Source organism: Rhinoraja longicauda, chromosome 10 (genome assembly GCF_053455715.1).
Source record: "Rhinoraja longicauda isolate Sanriku21f chromosome 10, sRhiLon1.1, whole genome shotgun sequence".
Lineage (NCBI taxonomy): Eukaryota > Metazoa > Chordata > Chondrichthyes > Rajiformes > Arhynchobatidae > Rhinoraja > Rhinoraja longicauda.
In genome coordinates this window covers 35,326,933-35,349,705 of record NC_135962.1, presented here as the reverse complement: position 1 = coordinate 35,349,705, position 22,773 = coordinate 35,326,933, and the positions used below count along the sequence as shown (strand labels likewise).

The window sequence follows — 22,773 nt, the reverse complement described above, 5'->3', positions numbered from 1 at the left end:
TTCTGCACTGGTTTTCCTGTAGTCTATTATAAGTTCCTTTGTTTTGGAGGAGTTCAGGACAAGATTGTTCACTGAACATCATGCTGCCAACCTTTAGATTTCATCCCTGTAGGCTGTCTCATCTCCTTCTGAGATGAGTCCAACCACAGTCGTGTCATCCGCGAACTTGATGATGGTGTTGGTGGGATGGGTGGGGGCGCTGTCGTGAGTGTAGAGGGAGTAAAGGATGGGGCTCAACACACAGCTCAGTGTAATGGTGGAGGAGAGGTGAGGGCCTATTTTGACGGTCTGGGGGCGGTTGGTCAGGAAGTCCTTGATCCATTGGCAGATGGTTTGGGAAAATCCAAGGTCAGAAAGTTTGGTAACCAGTCTGCTCGGGATGACTGTGTTAAAGGCAGAGCTGAAGTCTAGGAAGAGCATCTTCACATAGCTCCCCTGGTGTTCAAGGTGGGTCAGTGCAGTGTGAAGAGCAGTGGCGATGGCATCCCCTGTAGACCTATTTGCTCTGTAGGCAAACTGGTGTGGGTCGAAGGTGGGTGGGAGGCTGGCTTTGATGTGCTGCAGGACCAGCCTCTCGAAGCACTTTGTGATGACTGGTGTGAGTGCTACCGGACGGTAGTCGTTAAGGCCGCTGATGACAGACTTTTTCGGCAGTGGGATGATTGTGGCAGACTTCAGGCAGGGAGGGATGGTGGATTTTAAAAGGGACAGGTTGAAGATTTTTGTGAAGACCTCAGATAATTGGTCTGCACATTCCTTCAGCACTCTTCCCGTCACACCATCGGGGCCTGCAGCTTTCCTGGGATTCACTGCTTTGAGCACGCGCTTAACATCATTCTCCTGCACAGTGAAGATGTGGTTGTCAGGTGCTGGAGAGGGTGTTATGTCTGCCACTGTAGCTTTCACCTCGAAACGAGCAAAGAAACAGTTAAGTTCCTCTGCCAGTGAGGCGTCGCCGTCGGCAGTCGTGCGGTTGCTGGTCTTGTAGTTGGTGATGTGCTGGATGCCTTGCCATACCCGCCGTGGGTCATTGTTGGTGAAGTGGTCCTCAATCTTCCTCTTGTAGGACGCTTTGGCATCCTTGATGCCTCTCTTCAGGTTGGTTCTAGCAGCACTGTATAGAGCTCTATCACTAGACCTGAAGGCGGTGTTACGGTCCTTGAGGAGAGATCTGACATCCTTCGTCATCCAGGGCTTCTGATTGGGATACAACCGGATACGTTTGTCGACGGTGACATTGTCAACACAGTTTTGGATGTAGCAGAGTACAGTTGATGTATACTCCTCCAAGTCCTGATCCTCAAAAATATCCCAGTTGGTCCTTTCGAAGCAATCCTGCAGCTGCGAGGAAGCTCCTTCAGGCCATGTCTTAACAGTCTTTATGGTGACTGGAGCTTTCCTCCTGAGTGGGGTGTATGCTGGAGTTAAGAATATGGACAGGTGATCTGACTGCCCTAGGTGTGGTAGTGGTCCTGACCTGAAACCCTTCTTAATGTTAGAATAAACCTTGTCTAGTGTGTTTTTTCCCCTGATAGTACATCTTATATGTTGTTCAAATTTTGGGAGAACTGTCTTTAGGTCTACATGGTTAAAGTTCCCGGCTATGATGTGGGCTGCTTCTGTATATAACAGTATAACAGTATAACAAAACTTTATTGTCATTCGGTATAAATACCGAACGAAATTTCAGCAGTCACAAGACACAGCAAAAAGAAAAGAACACAGGACACACGACCCCAACACAAACATCCATCACAGTGACTCCAAACACCCCCTCACTGTGATGGAGGCAACAAAACTTCCCCTCTCTTCCCCACGCACCCACAGACAGGCAGCTCGACCCCTACCGAGGCAAACGACACGCACAGCCCCCGCAAGGGGATGGAAGGCCCCGCGGCCGAGCCGCCCCGGGCACCGAAACGTCCCGCGGCCGCACCGGGCGATGTTAAGTCCAGCGGCCGAGCCGCACCGGGCACCGAAACGTCCCGCGGCCGAGCCGCGCTGGCGATGTTAAGTCCAGTGGCCAAGCCGCGCCGGGCACTGAAACGTCCCGCGGCCGAGCCGCACTGGGCACTGAAACGTACCGGGCACTGAAACGTCCCACGGCCGAGCCGCACCGGGCACTGAAACGTCCCGCGGCCGAGCCGCGCTGGCGATGTTGGGTCCCGCAGCCGAGCCGCGCCGGGCGATGGAAGGCCCCGCGGCCGCGCCGGTCTCTGAACCTTTCCGCGGCCGAGCCGCACCGGGCGATGGAAGGCTCCGCGGCCGAGCCGCACCGAGCGCTGAACCGCCCCGCGGCCGAGCCGCGCCGGGCACTGTTAGGTCCCGCGGCCGAGCCGCGCCGGCGATGTTAAGTCCAGCGGCCGAGCCGCGCCGAGCGATGGAAGGCCCCGCGGGCGAACTGCGCCCCGGGGAAGAGACCTAATAAAAGAAAGGTTTCCCCCGCCCCAGATATGTGCTCTGTTGTGAGTTTATTGCACCGAGCAGGTAGCCTAAAGCTGTGCTAGCGTTAGCATTTGGTGGGATGTAGACTGCTGTTACTATAACCATTGTAAATTCACGAGGAAGGTAAAAAGGCCTGCATTTAACTGTCAGGAACTCCAGATCAGGAGAACAGTGGCTATCCATGATTTGGATGTTAGTGCACCAGTTGTTGTGCACATAAATGCATAACCCCCCCCCCCCCCTTGCTCTTACCGGAGTCGATGTTTCTATCCCAGCGAAACGCTGTACGCCCGGCTAGCTCAATGGCTCCATGTCATACATGATGCCAAGACCAACTTTTATCAGCCTTCACATAATCCATATCCCTCCATTCCTTACATATCCATGTAACCATTTTAAATTCTCTTAAATGCCGCTAAAAAACTCTTAAATGCCACTTTTGTTCTTTGTGACCCTGAAATGTTCTTTCTCCACTCATTTATCCGAATCGTCGAAAACATGCTTATATTTTAAAACATTATTGAACATAACCAAATTTTGACAGATATAACTGACACAAATGTTAGTTTGTTATAAAGTGAAAAAATCATTGCTTATTTGATCTTTGCCATTCCACTGAGAGCTGATTGAATCTCCTACGTGCTTGCTATCCACAGCATCCTTCAGGCAATTCTGCAGACAGAATTGGAATTAGATACCATGAGACAAATGGGGAACATCTAATGCAATGAGAAGTGTTGAGAGACTACAATTGAAAAATCACCCACGTCGAAAATGTTCTTTCATTTAGTTTTGCCAGTCTATTGCTACATTCATTCCTGTAGAAAAATAAAAGAAACAGGCACCTCTGGCAAAGGGGTTCCAAAACAATACTGAGGTTTAGCTTTATGGTACGTTGCCCAAAGAATTGATTAAATCTATTTGCAGTCTTAATAGATTGTTAGGCCTCAGGCAGATTTTCTAATGAGAGTGCTAAATATAGTTCTGTAGCTGGCCATCGATGTGCGTGCTTAGATCACTTCAGCATTAGAGGCCGGGGGGGTGATCTTACAGAGGTGTACAAAATCATGAGAGAAATTGATAGGATGAATACATAGTCTTTTTCCCCGATGTAGGAGAATTAAGAACTAGAGGGCAGAGGCTTATCGTCGGAGGGGGAAGGTTTAATAGGACCCTGAGGGACAAATTTTGCACGCAGAGGATGGTGGGTAAATGGAAAGAGTTGCTGGAGGAAGTAGTTGAGGCAGGTTCAATAATAACATTTAAAAGAGACTTGGACAGTTACATGGAGAAGAAAGGTTTAGATGGATATGAGCCAAGCATGGGTAAATGGGATTAGTTTAGATGGGGCACCTTGATCAGCATGGACCAGTTGGGCCAAAGGGCCTTTTTCCATGTGACTCTATGGAGGGGTTTGAGAGCAATGTCCTGAAATTTGTGTCAAATCCCGCCCCGTAACTATTGGAGGGCATTTAACTTATTGTGCCCAGATCAGTGCTGATGCAGTGATGGCAGGGGAGTTGAATAATTGGATGAGTAATCTTGAGGCACAGCCAAACAATCTAGGAAATAGAGTTGAAATCTGTCATTGGCAGCAGTGGAATTGCAGCAATTAAAATTCTGACTTTATCTGCTGCTTGCCTCCCATTGTGACCATCAATCCCCCACCCCTCCGGAATATGCACCCATTTCTCCATTACAGCACCACCCCTTAAACCCATCCCCACCCCCACCCCACCCATCCCCTTCCAAATATCTATCTCTCCCCCTGGCTTTACATTTATCTGACACGCTTTTGTCTCCTTTTCATCTCTGGTCTTTGTCCATCCATCTGTCATTCAAAATCTCCCTCACCTGTATCCACCTATCACTTGCCAGGCTTTGTGCTGCTCCTGCCTTGCTTTTCCAGCTTTCTATCCCCTACTACAATCAGTCTGAAGTAGGTTCACGACCCAAACTGTCACCTATCCATTCCCTCCACAGATGCTGTGTGACCTGTTGAGTTCCACCTGCACTTTGTGGTTTGCTTAAGATCAGCTTCGGCATCTGCAGATTCTTATGTCTCCATTTCTTGTCTAGTTTTTCTGAGCCATTGTATAGTTCTGCAACCCCCTGCTGAAATAATTGTTTAAACTCACCAAGAGCATTTGCGCATAAATGTGACCTTTAATCCTGTCCTCTGATTCCATTTACATCACGATGATCCCATTGAAGGGATTAAGTGCTTATATTCTCTTCCCATCTACGTACATCCCCCTAGCTGTAATGTCAACAATTAGGGCAAAGAGGTAGGCTAATTAGTGCTAAGAGATGATGAACCCTTGAAATTCTCTATCACAGAATGCTGGAACATAGAACAGTTCAGCACAAGAACAGGCCTTCTGATCTGTCTGTGCCAAACATGGTGCTAAGTTAAATTACCATCCACTGTTAACATGTGATCCGTATTCTGCCATTCCCTGCATATGTGTGCCTATCTTAAAGCTTCTTTATTGCCACTATCAAACCTGCCACCACCACCACCACCTATGGCAGCGCATTCAGCCATTCGCCACCCAAAAATCACTGCGGTCTTTGGAACTATATTGCTCCATAGCGTGAAGATGATGCAGCCCACAGGCTGATTATAAAAAACAATGTCATATGAAGACAAGAGGGTTACCGTCTTTTTTTCCCCTCAAGCTTACTACCAATCTCACCGAGAACGTGATAATCCCTTTGCTGTGCTCAGTCCTTGCGTTCAAAACTGAGACTGATAGATCATAGAGTCATAGTCATGCAGCACAGAAACTGGCCCTTCAGCCCAACTCATCCATGCCGACCAAGATCCCTCATCCCATTTGTCCGTATTTGGCCCATATTCCTCTAAACCTTTTGCTATCCATGTTCCTGTTGTTAAATGTACCTGCCTCAACAACCTCCTCTAGCAGCTTGTTCCATATACCCACCATCCTCTATAGGAAAAAGTTACCCCTCAGGTTCTAATTAAATCTTTCCTCTCTCACTTTAAAGCTGTATCCTCTGACCAAAACTGAACACAATACTCCAAGTCTGGCCTCACCAACGTCTTTTACAACTGCAACATAACGTCCCAACTTCTGTACTCAGTACCCTGACTCCTCCAGTGAACTCCCCCTCCCATTCCCAGTCTGACCTTTCTGTCATGGGCCTCCTCCGGTGCCATAGTGAGTCCCACCGGAAATTGGAGGAACAGCACCTCATATTTCGCCTGGGCAGCTTGCAGCCCAGTCGTATTGACTTCTCCAACTTTAGATAGTTCCTCTGTCCGTCTCTTCCCCTCCCCCTTCCCAGATCTCCCACTGTCTTCCTGTCTCCACCTATATCCTTCCTTTGTCCCGCCCCCCTGACATCAGTCTGAAGAAGGGTCTCGACCTGAAACGTCGCCCATTCCTTCTCTCCTGAGATGCTGCCTGCCCTGCTGAGTTACTCCAGCATTTTGTGAATAAATACCTCTGATTTGTACCAGCATCTGTAGTTATTTTCTTACACTTAATGTACCAAAGCTCTTCTTTAGCAACCCATCTACCTATGTACAGTATCTCTGAATATTAAAGGAATCAAGGATTATTGTAAATTATATTGAGGTGGAAAATCATCCAGGGTCTTACTGAAAGGCAAGGCAGAGGTTAAATGGCCTATTATTGTTCCTTTTCCTTTTGCCCTCGGCACTCTTTATTCACATCAACCATTACAGCGACTGTAAAAAATCACCCCTTGCATATTCTTGTGTCATTTAATTCAGCAAAATACAGAGGTGTCCCAGCTTGTCTTGAAGAACTGATAAATCAGTAGTGAATATAATAAATCTAGCTATGAGTCACGATCTATTACGACTCTGAGAGATCTGGAGTTCAAAGCCAAAAAGGCTTTTTTTGTGAATCTCAATTTTTCAAATTAAGAGTTAACAAGGCTTGAAATTTTACTGTTTTATCTGTCAGTGAAGATGTTTTACAAGCATCCAACAGCTTCAAGGTCACTTTCATTGATCTTATTTCTGGATTTTAAAAGTTAATTTTTATTCTGCTACAACAGGATTAGTATCTACATTCTCTAGATTACTGGCCCAAGACCCCCATGAAATGCTGGTCCATATCCACATCTCTGGGAGACTTCCTGCACTCTTGTTTATGACAGTTGGAGCAACACTTCAACCTGCCCACTTCTAAAACAAATTGGGGGGAATTTAGTGTTAGCTGCAGATGTTGGCCTGCATGTGTTTTCTCCCATTCCAAAGACATGCAGATTTGTAGGTTAATTGGCTTCTGTAAAATTGTTCCTAGTGTGAAGGATAGTGTTAGTGTGCTGTGATCACAGGACGGTGCAGATTCGGTGGGCCGAAGGACCTGTTTCTGTGCTATATCTCAAAAGTCTTGAAGTAAAGTCCAAGCAGGAAAAAAGGTCACTTTAGAACAAATAGATAAAATGCTGGAGGCACTCAGCAGGTCAAGCAACATCAGTGGGAAGAGACACAGAATTGATGCTTCAGGACAAGGACCCTTCATCAGAAATAGAAAAGTGAGAATCCAAAAGTGTTATGTTGTAGAGGGAGAGAGATGACGAGATCAGAGGGCTACTACGCAGATCAAAATTGTCAAGTTAACAATTGCTTAAAAATTGGTAGTTTGAGACTGAAAAGCAAAAAATAAAAATAAAATTGACACAGAAAGGCACAGCGACATTAGTAGAGAAAGAAAAAATATACCAATTTGAAATGATGCCAAAATGGAAATGGTTGAGAGCTTCAAGTTCCTTGGTGTAAATATTATCAATGATCTGTCGTGGACCAACCACAATGGAGCCACAGCCAAGAAGGCGCACCAATGCCTCTACTTCCTCAGGAGACTGAGGAAATTTGGCATGTCTCCAATGACTCTGACAAACATCTACAGATGCAGCATGTAAAACATACAGTTGGACTGCATCACCACTTGATTTGGCAACAGCTCTGCCGCAGAATGCTAAAAAATTGCAGAGAATTGTGGATGCAGCACAGTCCATCACACAGACCAAAACTACCATCATCGTCTCCCTCTACACTTCACACGGCATCAGGAAACAACCAATATAATCTAGTACCATTTTCACCTGGATCATTTCCTCTTCTCTCTCCTGTTGGGCAGAAGATGCAAAATCTTGAAATCATGTACCACCAGACTCGGGAACAGGTTTTTCCCCTGTTATCAGATTTCTAAAGTCCTTCCATTACTAGGTTGTAGTCCTGATCTTCCAACCTATGTCATTTTGGACCATTTCCCTGGAACTATAATGCCAAAATGCTAAAAGACTGCATCCTGCACTTTGGTATTTTTCTCTTTGCTCTCTCTACCTGTGCTGCTTGTGTTTGGCTTGTTTGTACTCGTGTAAAGCATTATCTGATTTGATTGGGCAGCACCCAACAAAACCTTTTGTTAACCTCAGTAAACATAACAATTATAAACCAATACCCTTGCTGGAGTAATGTAGGAGACGTCAGAATGCAAGTTCAGTGAAGAATTAATGTTACAGGTGATCAGACGCTCAGGATTGCCATTGCAGACATGAACACTCACCCCAGTCTACCTTTGGGTTCTCCATTGTACAGTAGACCATGTAATGCACATCAAATACATTGCACTAAATCGGGTGAACTCCATGTGAATTATTACTTCATCTGGATGGAGTGCTACGGTTCCTGGATGCTGTGAAGGGAAAAAGAGTGCAGGCATTGCACTAGTGCCGCAGCTGGTAGAGCTGCTGCCTCACAGCACCAGAGACCCAGGTTCGATCCTGACCCCAGATGCTGTCTGTGTGGACTTTGCACATTTTCCCTCTGACCCGCATGGGTAAGTTCCTTCCAGGTGCTCCGGTTTACTCCCACGTCCCAAAGACATGTGGGTTTGTAGTTTAATTACCCTCTATAAAGTGTCCGTAGTGTATAGGGGAGTGGATGCAAAAGTGGGATAAAATAGAACTTGTGTGAACAGGTGGTCGGAGTGGACCCGATGGGCCAAAGGGCCTGTTTCCATGTTGAATCATTCAATCAATCTCCCAGAGCTGCATGGGAAAGTGCAATGAGGAAGGGTTGTCAATTTATTGTGATTATAGTCTGAAACCTTCTCTGCAAAATCATTTATTACTTTTATTGTGCTCATAAATTGAAACATTCAAGTTCACACTGAGCATATTCTACAGCACATGACTACACTCAATCATCGTTGGACTGTGGGAGATGCAATGGTATGTCAGATCTAAATTGGTTTCTCAATTTATTTTCTCTTTTTATTTTGATTTCAACCACAGGATTAGATTTCTGGTGTATGAGGACAGAATTTAACCTTTGCAAACTGCGAGGTGACTTTGGTGACTGAATAAAATTGGCAGCCTTACTCTATTTTTAATCCATTTTTACTACTAGGTAGAAAATTGACATAATATTGACAGTAATTTTAGCTATGCGCAAGTTAAAAACACAGTATGACACTGTAAAAATTAAGGTTAATGTCATAATCAGTTTATTAAAATCATACAAAGATTATTATCCTTTATGGTTCAGATGGAGAGCCTTTTTTCTTCATCTGAAGAAGAGTCCTGACCTGAAATGGTGCCTATCCATTCCCTCCACAGATGCTGCCTAACCGCTAAGTTACTCCAGCACATTGTTCTTTTTGGAAACCATCATCTGCGGTTCCTTGTGTCTCCATTTTACTGAGCCTTTTTTCTTCATCAAAAGTACAATTTGGTCTTGAAGCTTCATTGCTGACTATCAAAAGATCTGAGGGCATAGCTTTAAGGTGAGAGGAGCAAAGCTTAAAGGAGATGTGCAGGGCAAGTTTTTAACACAGTGCTTTCCAGGCGTGATTTTGATTGGGAACTAGATAACATTTTGGAAATTCACAAACAGAAAAAAAGCTGCCTTGAATTTAAACAGTACTGAATGGAGCAAAAAAAATCTGCGTCCATGTAACCTCCCTGTAGTAATCAGTCACCATTGTCTCTTAAGAACACAGCTACTACTTTAACCATGTGTGGCCACTGAAATTGACAACGGATCACGTCAATGGATACTTATGCATTAATACTCTATTGAACAATGCAACCTACAGCCTTTAGTATTTTTAGCTTGCAGTTACAAAAATATACTTAGCTACTGAAAACACTTTTATTTTTGAAAATCCAGTGAGAAATATAACTGGCATGAGATATCAAAATCAAAGTTTTTGTAATATAAAGAGGGTGTTAGGAACAACTCCACTGGGCAGGCCATGCCAGTTGCTTCCTTCCACCCCATCAGCCATTGTATACAAGTCAAGTCAAGTCAAGTCAATTTATTTGTATAGCACATTTAAAAACAACCCACGTTGACCAAAGTGCTGCACATCTGACTAGGAAAAAAAAGAAACATACAGTGGCAGGCAGCCAAACACAACGGCGCGGCCATCTTGAACAAAATGTTAATTCAATCACCCACAGTCCAACAACAAAAGCATTAAATAAGCATCAAAATTACACCCCCAAAAAACCCCCAAAAACACAGTCCAACAATAAAAGCACTAAACAGGCACCCAAATTACCCAACCCCAAAAACCCCCAAAAACACAGTCCAACAATAAAAGCATTAAATAGGCATTCAAATCACACAACCCCAAAACCCCCAAAAACACAGTCCAACAATAAAAGCGCTAAACAGGCATTCAAATTACACAACCCCAAAAAACCCCCAAAAACACAGTCCAACAATAAAAGCATCAAACAGGCACTCAAACCACCCAACCCCAAAAACACACAAAAAAACATCCATCAAAGAAACATCCATCACAGTGAGTCTCCTCCAGTCCTCTCCTCACTGTGATGGAAGGCCACAATATCTTTCCCTTCTCCCGCTGTCCTCGCCCGCAGTCAGGTTGTTGTGGTTGCAGGCCGCACCGGATGGTCCACAGCGGGCCAAGCCCAAGGCGCGTCGCGTCGCAGCCGCTCCCGCAGCCTCCGAAAACGGCCGGCTCCGCCGATGATAAGTCCGATCCGGGGCGGGCGAACACGCTGCTGCCACTGTTGCTGCACGTCGGGGCGGTCGTGGCTCCCGACATTGAAGCCCCCGCCCAGCAGAGAAATATCCCGCGGCATATCTTAGGCCGCGCCGGACGGTGAAATGTCCGCGACCCAAGCCCCGCGATTCGGGGCGGGCGAACACGCTGCCGCTGCCGGAGCTCCCAATGTCGGCATCCACGCGGCCCGAGCCTAAGGCGAGTCGCAGCCGCTCCCGCAGCCTCCGAAGACGGCCGGCTCCGGTGGTGGTAAGTCCGATCCGCAGGCTCTGCGAACCAGAGCCCTGGAGGCCGCCAGCTCCAGGAGTTGGGCCGATGGTAGGCCGCAGCAGGAACGGAGACATGGCCCAGAAAACAAAGGTCGGGTCTCCGTTCGGAAGGGACACCTATTTACAATGTTACAGTTTCCCCCTCCCCCCCACATACACACATAGTACACAAATAATCACAAATACAGCATATAATCCTCCAACATTTTTGCCACCTCCAAAGGAATTCCACCACTGGCCACATCTTCCTATCTCCACCCCTTTCTGCTTTCCGCAGAGACCGTTCCTTCCGCAACTCACTGGTCAACTCGTCCCTTCCCACCCAAACCACCCCCTCCCAAGGTACTTTCTCCTGCAACCACAGGAGAAAGTACCCTGTCCCTTTACCTCCCCCCTCGACTCCATCCAAGGACACCAACAGTCTTTCCAGGTGAGGCAGAAGTTCACTTGTACCTCCTACAACCTCATCCACTGCATCCGCTGTTCCAGGTGTCGACTCCTTACATCGGCGAGCCCAAGGGTTTCGCTGAACACCTCCTCTCAGTCCGCCTTAAACTACCTGATCTCCCAGTTGTCAGCACTTTAACTCGCCCTCCCATTCCCAATCTGACCTTGATGTCCTGGGCCTCCTCCATTGTCAGAGTGAGGCCCAGCGCAAATTGGAGGAACAGCACCTCATATTTCACTTGGGTAGCTTACACCCCAGCGGTATGAACATTGACTTCTCTAACTTCAAATAGCCCTTGCTTTCCCTCTCTCTCCATCCCCTTCCCAGTTCTCCCACCAGTCTAATTGTCTCCGAATACATTCTATCTCTGTCCCGCCCACTCCTCTGACATCAGTCTGAAGAAGGGTCTCGACCCGAAACGTCACCCATTCCTTCTCTCCGGAGATGCTGCCTGTCCCGCTGAGTTACTCCAACATTTTGTGTCTACCTTCGATTTAAACCAGCATCTGCAGTTCTTTCCTACACAAACAGATGCTGAACTCCATTCTACCAAATGATCCCACACTGCAAGTATTAATAATTTCAAGGATGTTTCCAAGCCAAATTTGAAGTGCGATATCAGCACCAAGAAATTTGCTACTCTAGTTTTTCTACCATATCTTGAAGATGTGTGGGTTTTGTTTTGTGGGTTGTTAGGTTGACTGGCTGCTGTAAATTAGTCTCAATGTGTGGGGTGTGTGGTAGAATCTGTGGGGGGGGGGGGGTGGGGGGGGGAAGCAGATGGAAAATATGGGAAGAAAAAAAAAATTGCGTGAGAGTAGGCAAAATGGGTGCTTGACGATTGGCGCAGTCTCCCTACGTTAAAGGATCTGTTTCTGCACTGTCTATGCCTTCTGTGAGATTTCTCATGCGTGTGATCATTGCTTTGAAAAGGTGCCACCTCACATATCAATTATATTACATTTATCAAGAATTCTTTGCAGCAACATACCCAATGCCGGGGACACTTTAGCCTGTAATATAATAACTGTACTGTAAGTCTGACAAATAATTGTTCTAAAGCATTCACTATGTTATCAATTAGCTAAGCATGACTAATAAACATGCGTGTCACGTTCGAGGTGCCGGTATGCTGCACTAGCACATACTGTCACCACAAAAGTGCTGTGTGGGATCATTTGGACAGCTTTGAATGCCAGCTTGGGTGATAAATCTTACTTTGTCCACATCCCAAAAAACAAAATAAAAATGTAGATTTGTTAAAGGTTTTGCAGGCATCAAAATATAACGGACATTGAATAACAAAGAAAACAAACAACAGAGCATTGTTATTTTATTACATTTTAATAAAATGAGCTGTCACATTCCACAATTACATCAATGATTGTTTTGGTTATAACTCATAACAGTTTAAATACACGGGGAATTTCATTCCGCAGTCTTTTTTCATAGGAAGTGAAATGATTTGCAATGGCAGATTATGAGCATTTATTCCATCAACTGCAAACTGTGGCCCAACCTTATACTGTAATTTACTGCAACCATTGTTTCATTCATTGGTTGAAGGAATGCAATAGCTTTTTTTCAACCATGATACGTCCTGCTGAACGAACTGATGTGCTTCTCAAATAGTTATTCTCTGGACATAAACCAGGAATAACTAGAGATCCTTTTTCTTGCAGCTTTTATTGAGTCAGTGGCCATTTAGCAGTCATGTAAATAAAAGACCAACATCAATTAATGGAAAAATAATTAAACTCCAAGTTCACCTTCTTCACTTCTCTGTAGAACATAGAAGAGTACAGCTCAGGAACAGAACTTTCGGTCCACAATGTCTGTGCCAGATAAACTAATTTAATTGCCTGCACATAACCCATACCCTGTTAATCCCTGCATAACCACGTGCCTATCTAAAAGCCTCTTAAACGCCACTATCGTATCTAACTACACCACCACCTCTCGGCCGCACGTTCCTGGCACTCACCACCCTCTGCATGAAAATCTTGCCCCACACATCTCCTTTAAACTTTGCCCCTCTCACCTTAAAGCTATGCTCTCTCATCTTTGATATTTCCAGTCTGGGAAAAAGGTTTTGGCGACCCTATCTACACCTCTCATAACTTTATATACTCTGTTCAACTTCTGGTGCTCCAGAGAAAACAATCCAAGTCTGTCCAACCTCTCCTGATAGCTAATACCCTCTAATTCAGGCATCATTCTGGTAAACATCATCTGCACCCTCTCCAAAGCTTCCACATCCTTCCTGCAACATCAAAGTCACAACCAAACAATGACCATGATTTATCTTGTATCTGCTCACAATATTGCCTTTTATCATCAGAAGTGCCACATAAACTCAATTTTTGGGCATGATTTTTTTTATCTGTTGCACCATCAGTGAAATTATATCTACAAGTGAGACAAATTTAATGCATTGCTTTTGTTTCAGGAGGGGTAGGAGTTCTATCTGACATTTCTCACACCTCTCTGTAGCCACCCTATTCAAATCCTGTGGTTTCAAAGACTGTGTGATATCCAATTATTGCCCCAACCACATTCAGTCTCTTCCCAAAACTATCCCAAGCTGCTCACCTATTTGCCTGCAATATCAGCTGTTTAATCATCCTAAAATGTCCACTGCCTCCACAAATCCCACCAACCACTCTGTCTGCTTCAGCCCACGGAATCCAAGCCCGTCAGCCCACGGAATCTAAGCTCCAATCACTGTTCACACTAATTCTATGTTATCCCATTTTCGCATCCACCCTAGGGTCAATTCATAAAGGCCATTTAACCTGCAAACCTGCACTTCTTTGGAATGTGGGAGGAAACTGGAGCACCTGAAAGAACCTCTCGCAGTCACAGGAAGAACATGCCAACTCCACAGCGACAGCCGAGGTTGGGATCAAACCTGGGTCTCTGGCGCTGTGAGGCAGCAGTTCTACCAGGTGCACCACTGTACCATCCTGGATGGATACCACTTGAAAAATTCTTACAAGGCCAGAATAGTCCCCAGAGCTCCTTATAACAGCAAGGATAGTGAGACTCTGGAATTCACTGCCAGAAAGGGTGGTGAAGATCAAGATGAACACTTGAAGAGCCATTATCTACCAAGCTACATGGCAAGGGCAGAGTGTCCATATCCTTCTGACTTACTTTTGTATTTGGTTTTCTCATCACCTATTAGTGCAAATTTTGAACTAGAGGTAAGAACAATAATGCTAATGAGTTGCGTTTAAGCACATTTGACGTCTGCTAACATTTGCTCGCATTCCCAGCCATTCTTAATTTAACTTCAAAGGGAACAGTGAATGCGAGGTCCAATTTTCTGAAGTAGCAGGTTTTACATTTGATAGCAAATCAAATGTCCCCAGTTCTATCTTTGCAAACAAAATAAGGATTTACCTGAAGTGATTCTCTCTGTTAAGAAAGAAAAGAGAAAGGATTCTTTGCATCTATGACTCGGAAAAATTGCGTAGAATTGAAAGACAAGCCATTCAATTATTGTAAAGCTTACCCTTTAACCCAGTGCAGAAGGCAAATGATAGTCTAGGTCAGTGGTATGAACATAATGCATATTTTTCTAATGAGCTAAGATATCATGATTATTGTTGTATAACTCTGTATTAAATAACCCGTTTAACTAACACATTATTGCCAAGAAATATACTGCCTGTTAGTGCTTCTAAGTTTGAGGGTATTGTAGCCTCTGATTGCCAATTGCAGCAACTCAAGGAATCTGCAGCCTTTCTCATAGATTTTATCATGCAGAAAAAAAAGGGATATTTAAAATTGTTATAAATTCATGACCTACTTGATAAAGACTGTTTAAAGTAAGAAATGTATAGAAATTCATCTCTGGTCAGCAGCTTCAATGCAACAACCCTGCAGCACATTGTTCTCTGCCTCCCATATTCATTCTCCTGTTTACAATGGAACCAGTTTGTGAGATGGAGTACAGAGCATTTGCAAGACTTCACATTTTTCTACCAATTAAGGGTAAATTACTAGGCTTAAAGTCAGAGTCTGACAGCAAGGAAACAGACTCTTTGGCCTAACTTGTCCAAGATACCCCATCTGCCCCCTCAAATAGTCACATTTGTCCACATTTGCCCATAATACCGCTAAACCTTTCTGATTCACGAACCTGTCCAATGTCTTTTAAATGTTGTTATTGTACCTGCCTCAACAATCTCCTTGGCAGCTCATTCCATATACCCACCACCTTCTGTGTGAAAAGGTCGTCCCCTCAGGTTCCTATTAAACCTTGCCCCTCTCACCTTAAACCTATGCCCTTTAGTTCTTGATTACCCTACCCTGGGTAAAAGACTGCATTCACCCTAACTATTCCCCCCATGATGTTATATACTTCTCTTAGATCACCTCTCGCTCGACCTTGGAACAAAGTCTTAACCCGCCCAACACCTCCCTACAGCTCAGGCCTTAGAGTCCTGGCATCATTACACAGGCTCCAAAAACATGAATTTTGGTAACAAAATATAAAAACTGCAGTTTAAAAATTACAGCAACCAAGCAATTATTAGATATTGCAACATCAGCACATAACATTTGTTCTTTCAATTATGCAGAATAAATTTATACTGAACTCAAAACAAGGCTCTCATGTGAAACAAATTTTGAATAAACAAGGCTTTACAGTATATCATAGATAATTTTGCCAACCTTAATCATTTTTTGACATTTAAAGAAGAAACACTTGGAACAGAAAGCTAGTAGCATGTAGCAGTGTCATTCTGCACCTTAAATTCCGATGCAGCTTCATGTAGTTGCTTTACATCAAAGATTCACTAAATAATTAAAACTCGTCTTCGGAACTGTCAGCCAACAGCATCACACGGTCTTGCATGCTGGTGAAATCTCTCGGCTGCAATTTCAAACAAAGACACAAGAAATTGAACTACTATATTTGTATGGCATTAGCATTTGATAAGACTGATGGTTAACGTAGCATTTCATGGGATTGGCACAAGCCGTTAGAGGTGCTGCCTCACATGTTTGAAGTGAACTAGGTAAGCAGTTTTTATCGGCCAATTTTCATTTTCATACAGTACGATCCCATGAAAATCAATGAGATGAGTGATCGGTCAGTCAGTCTGAAGAGGGGTCCCAACCCAAAATCTATCTATGTCCTCTGGAAATGCTGCCTGCCCTGCTGAAGTTACTCCAGCATTTTGCTTCTATATTTCTCTCAGTCAATCAGTTTTGTTAGCTCTGTGGTTCAGGCCACCCCATTACTGGAAGCATGTGGAGGCTTTGGTGAGGGTGTAGAGGACGTTTACCTAGAAAATGCTGCCGAGATTAAAGGGGAGCTTGGACAGACTTGGATTTCTCTGGAGCATCGGAGGTTGAGGGGAGAGCTGAAGGAAGTGCATAAAATGATGGGAGGCCTAGATATTGTAGACACTCAGAACCATTTTCCCAGAAAGGAAATTTGAAAGATTTGAAGGTGCAGTTTTAAGGTGAGTGGGGCAAAGTTTAAAGGAGATATGCGGGGCAAGTTTTTTTTACACAGTAGGTTGCAGGCACCTAGCACGAACTGCTCGATGTAGAAATGGAGACAGATATAATAGTGACATTTAAGAGGCTATTGGCTAGACACCTGGATACAGAGTGAATGAAGGGATATGGATCAAGCGCAGGCAGAGGAAATTAGTTTAACATGGCAGCAGATTTCACACAGACACTGTGGGTCAAATATGATGCCAAGTTAAACTAATCTCCTCTGCCTGCACATGATCTATATCCCTCCATGTACTGCATATCCATGTGCTTATCTAAAAGCCAGTATCGTATCTGCCTCCACCACCATCCCTGGCAGCATGTTCCAGGCACCCACCATTCTGTAAAAACATCTTGCTCTGCACATCTCCTTTTCACTTTTCACCATGCCCTCTCACTTGAAAGCTGTGCCGTCTAATCTTTGACATTTCCACCATAGGAAAAATCTTCTGTCAACAATATCTATCCCTTCATAATTTTATATACTTCTGGCAACTGCAGAGATTCCAAACACACTCGGAGGTCCCAGAAATTCTCACAGATTCAGGGAGCCAATTATATTTGCAGAAGAAAGCAAAGTGCTGGAGGAACTTGTGCTGGGCCGTGCATTTTGCACTTTTAATTGTTCTTTGAGTAATTTTCCAATGTTTTTTGATGTGACGCAGTAGTGTTGTGAATTTTCGCTGTCAGACATTTTGATGTATTGTATTTCGTCGTGTGCAAGTTGGTGAACTTTTAACTTTTCTACAAAGTCGATGGAATTTTTACTCGCTGTACTTTGGCCTTGACATCATTCAACCATGGGGACTCTACACCTTACATTAGCCGTTTGAATTATATGTGCCTTCTGAAGACTTCTAAACATCTAAAGATTTTTATGCCTTTGGACATCTCGTCAGCAATAAAACTCGACTCGTCCATCGTTGTGGATAGTGATCACTGGGCGTGTCCCTCCTTCTTTGATTCAACTTTGAACATCACTGAAGACATGCCAGTGCACTTGTTCCACTCATCAACAAGTCATAACCACTGTTTTGCCATTAAGAACTTGAATAGTACCACCCATCTGAGTTTGCTTGTTTTACTGTTATCCGGGGACATCAACACCAATCCTGGTCCATACTCCCCCAAGTACCCGTGTGGTGTATGCAGTAGGCGGTAAAGTGGAAGCAATAAGCCATTGAGTGTGAGGACTGCAATGTATGGTATCATAAACAATGTATTGAAATGAGCGGTGAAGTGTTGCAGAATCATGTATCCGACAATTGAATATGTACTATATGTGGCTTCCAAAATTTCACCTCATCTATTTTTGAGTTTATGGATAGTTTTGAATTGTCAAATCCATTTGAGCCGTTGGCTGCATCTCCTGACTCTAGTGTTGAGCCTTTAGACCTTGACAACTTGGAGCCAAGAAACATTCACCATCCTACGTCTAGCCCCAAGTGTAGTAGTGTTAGTCATGGAAGGAAAACCAAACAGAAATCTAAATGCAAGCCCTTCAATATTGTTAATATAAACTGCCAGAGTGTTAAAGCGAAGCGTGATCAGTTCCATGTGTTGATTGACACGGAAAGTCCTGATATAATAACAGGGACAGAATCATGGCTGAACAGCAACATTACTTCTGGTGAAATTTTCCCACCAAATTACCAAGCGTTCAGGAAGGACAGAGGTGGCGGTGATACACATAGGGGAGTTTTCATCGCAGGCAAAGACAATCTCATCGCAAATGAAGAAACCGACCTTATGACAGATAGTGAAAGCACGTGGGTCAGCATTCGTATGCAAGGGATGACGCCTATGTACGTGGGAGTTTTCTATCGCTCGTAAACTACCAATGTTGACTACGTGAAGCAGCTTGATTGTGCCCTGAGCAAAATTCCACCTCAAGCTACAGTGTGGCTCTTGGGAGATTTCAATCTTCCTGATGTGGACTGGGAAAATTTCAAGTTCACACCGGGTGGATCTTATGCTGGACCTAGTAAAGCAATGTTGGAAATTGTACTCGATCACAACTTATATTAACAAGTGAAAGAACTGACTAGACTTAACAACATCCTTGATTTGTGTTTCACAAACTCATCATCTTTTGTGGACAGCACAAAAGTAATTCCTGGTATCAGCGACCACGAGCAGTGACCGTGAACGTATCAGTGAAACCTAAGTTAGTCTGGCCAGCCAAGTGTAACATTTTTCTCAACAAGAAAGCCAGGTTTGAAGACACAGGGGACAGGCTCGGGAACTTCGACGAGAAGCTGACTTCCGATTATATTGAGTCAAAGACTGTTAATGGGCTAGTGACTGAATTTAACCAAGTTGTCCAGAATGCTATGGACAAATTTATACCCTCCAAAATGACTTCTTCGAGATGGAAATTACCCTGGATAAATAATTCCATCAAGAGAGACATTTGTAAAAAGAAGCACCTGTACAGAAAGCCAAGAAACATGGCTTTTCAGCAGTTTGGGACATTTTCAAACAGCATCACAGACACACAGACAGGAAAATTAGGAAAGCCAAGGAGGAGTATATCCATGATATCACCGATGGCAGTTTGGAGAGTAACAACACCAAACCGTTCAGGAATTTCATCGTCGAAACGGCAAGAGGTGTTTGGTGTCTCAACATTGTCTTCATCTGATAGTACCAAAGTTTGCTCTGCTAAAGACAAGGCAAACGTGTTCAACGACCAATTTTGTTCAGTTTTTACCAACGAAGACACAAATAATTTTCTTGATATGCCTGATTTTGAAATTCCTGGCATGCCAAACATTGTTATCAACAAACAGGGTGTTGAGAAGTTATTGCAAGATGTGAATCCAAATAAAGCTTCGGGTCCTGACGCCATTCCTGCGAAGATCCTGAAAGAATGTGCCTCCTCAATTGCTGCAGTGTTAACTAAGATTTTCAGAAATAATTTAATTCTGGCTGTTTACCGGATGTTTGGCGTGATGCTAACGTAACCGCTTTACAAGAAAGGCGATAGAAGTAATCCCGGAAACTATAGACTAGTTTCGTTGACATTAATTCCATGTAAAATCTTGGAACATATCCTGCATCATCATATCATAAATCATTTTGACCAATATCATATCTTAGTCGACGTGTAACACGGTTTCCGTAAGGGACGTTCTTGTGACACTCAACTATCTGCTCTTGTTGACGACCTTGCAAAGATTTTGGATGATAAAGGCCAGGCGGATCTGATTATCATGGACTGCAGTAAGGCATTCGATTCCATGCCCCACCGACGTCTTTTGATGAAACTTCGCCACATGGGAATTAGAAACAACGCAGTGAAGTGGATTGAGTCTTTCCTTACAAACCGTCACCAACAGGTTGGGCGGGAGGGTGTTTCTTCCAACAGAGCTAAAGTCTCATCTGGGGTTCCCCAGAGTACAGTCCTAGGGACCCCTACTATTTTTGGTATATATCAATGATCTGCCTTCGAAGCTCCACTCAAAGGTTAGACTCTTTGCGGATGATTGTATTTTTTATAATAGAATACAATCCATGGAGGATTTGGAGAGATTTCAACAAGATCTTGATACTTTAGTCAAATGGGAAGGAGATTGGCAGATGTCTTTCAATTCTTCTAAGTGCTTCAGTATGAGAGTCACCCACAGGAGGAATCCGGTTATCATGAAGTACAAGGTGGGGCACACCACCCTGGAAGAGGTGAAACATCGTCCCTACCTGGGAGTGGAACTCAGCAGTGATTTGGAATGGTCTACTCACATCAACCGAATAACCACTGAGGCTAATAAAATGCTGGGATTGCTGAAGATAAATATTTATTATTGTAACAACAGAAGCAAGTCTATAGCCTACAGACCCAAACTTGAGTATTACTCCGCGGTGTGGGATCTACAACACAAAATAGATGGGGACAAGTTAGAAATAATTCAAAATAGAGCTGCAAGGTTCACCGTTGGCGATTACAGTAGGGAGTCCAGTATCACTAAAATCCTTGCCGATCTAGAGTGGGAAATTCTTCAAGACCGTAAGATCAAATTATGCCTGACGACCATCTATAAAGAAACACACGGGTTTATTCCAAGCAACATTAAGAGTCATCTTCAATCTGCAAATTCATCCAGACAACTAATGACCAGGCAATCGGGGGTTTTCAAATACAACATCATCCCAACAAGACTGTTATAGGTATTCACTGTACCCAAAGACAATTCGCGAATGGAATCATCTCCACCATGACATTCGCACTGCACCCGACGTTAAGACCTTCAAGACCAAGTTGGAAACAATCGATATTGAGACGTTGACCTTTAAAGGCGCACTTTAATATTTAATTGCGACTTGGAACATAACTCTCCTAAACTATGCGACAACCAGTAATGGTGATTATACGTCAAGATACAGATACACATACTTAGCGGGTCAAACAGCATCTGTGGAGGGAATGCTTCGGTCACCTGGACCATGAGAAATAACGTTGCACGGAAGAAAAAAGAGACTTAAGAACTTTAAAAAAAAACTTCACAGCTTTTACAGGAAGCATGTAGTTAGGGTTGGCCAGTGATCAATGATTTTGGGACAAGACATCTTAGTGTACCACTGAGACCATTGCCTGGGAGAGTGGCCTCCCCAGCTGACTAGGCTCTCCCTGTCCTGACCAGCTAGAATTGAGCGAACTGATAGATCAGTTGTTAGCGTGAACAGGTCCATCAAAGAACTGGAAAAGCAGCAGGCAAAGGAGCTGATCAAGGAAGCGTGACAGGTGATGAGTGGTATTCCATGGTACATGAGCCACAAATTGTACAAGGTGAGAATAAAGAGCATGTCAGCCAGTGAGATGGAGACTTACTGTAAATATTGTCTTTAACGTTTTGTATTTAAAGCTTAAAAATAAATACCAAACCATTGAAACATCACCTATCCATGTTCTCCAGGGATACTGCTTGACCTGCTGAGTCACTGCAGTATTTTGTATCTTTTTTTGTGGAAGCCTGATGAAAGATCCTGACTCGAAACGTCACTTATTCATGTTCTCCAGAAATGCTGCCTGACCCGCCAAGTTACTCCAAAACTTTGTGTTTTTTTGTAAACCATTGAAAGTGTCTTCTTAATAAGAAAACTCGTAAAACTGAACACAGATGACAGACTCCATGAGGGAGAATAAAATGTTTTTCTATCTTGTATTTGAGTTTGAGATATAAAAGAGACAAAGAGAAGAATGTCACTTAGATCCACACTGGACCCATATGTTGTGTGCTTGATCTGCTTATGTAAGGAATGAGTTATGAGGAATTTGATTAAACCAATAACGCTTTAAAAATGGGAATGAGGGGTATGAACAGGGTGAATGCACAGTATTTTGCCCAGGGTAGGGGAATCAAGAACTAGGTGGCATAGATTTAATCGGAACTTGAGAGGCAACTTTGTCACTCACAAGCTGCCAGAGGAGGTAGTTGAGGCAGGTACTAAACATCGTAGCATTTAAAAGACATTTAAACAGGTACATGGCTAGGAAAGGTTCAGAGGGATATGGGTCAAACAGGGGAAAATGGGACTAACTTAAATGCGGCATCTATGTCAGCGTGGACAAGTTGGGCCCAAGGACCTGTTTGAGTGATCCAAATAATAATGTGTTGGAACTCAAATCCAAAAAGACTTAAGGAGAAATCTGTACTGTTACACAATGTAGGTCAGTATGCATTGTAGATTTTCTCCCGCCAATCCCTTGTCTTTACCTTGGTTTCACGCCTTTTAAATACGTTTTTCCTCTTTCGATTCATCACCTTAAGACTATAGAGAGCCCCTAGGATGAAGAGGGCTCCAGCTACACCAACTGCAACAGGCATTAACATCCCAGACATATATCCTGCCTGCAAAACACATGTGATAAATATTAATGGCAACTTTATCAGCGGTTTAATCTTAAATAGCGATATTTTTCTGAAATTGCATTAATTCATCACATTTATATAAATAACCATTCAGTGTCTATGAAAGCCGTACGATGTCATTTGATTGATTTATTGATTAAATGATACAGCATGGAAACAGGCCCTTCCAGCTCACCAAG

At 43.8% G+C, this 22,773-nt stretch overlaps 1 protein-coding gene across 2 annotated transcripts in view; it reads right to left on the bottom strand.

Moving 5' to 3' along the window:
* Positions 1-12,539: 12,539 nt before the first annotated feature.
* armh4 (armadillo like helical domain containing 4) overlaps positions 12,540-22,773 on the bottom strand; it is an 88,747-nt gene continuing 78,513 nt past the window's right edge. For both annotated transcript variants that reach the window (XM_078406628.1, XM_078406629.1), the window contains 2 exons: positions 22,439-22,573; positions 12,540-16,089 (listed from right to left, as the gene is read on the bottom strand). In XM_078406628.1, coding sequence (XP_078262754.1) covers positions 16,021-16,089; positions 22,439-22,573 — 204 coding nt within the window. In that variant the 3' untranslated portion in view covers positions 12,540-16,020. The remainder of the gene's footprint in view (positions 16,090-22,438; positions 22,574-22,773) is intronic.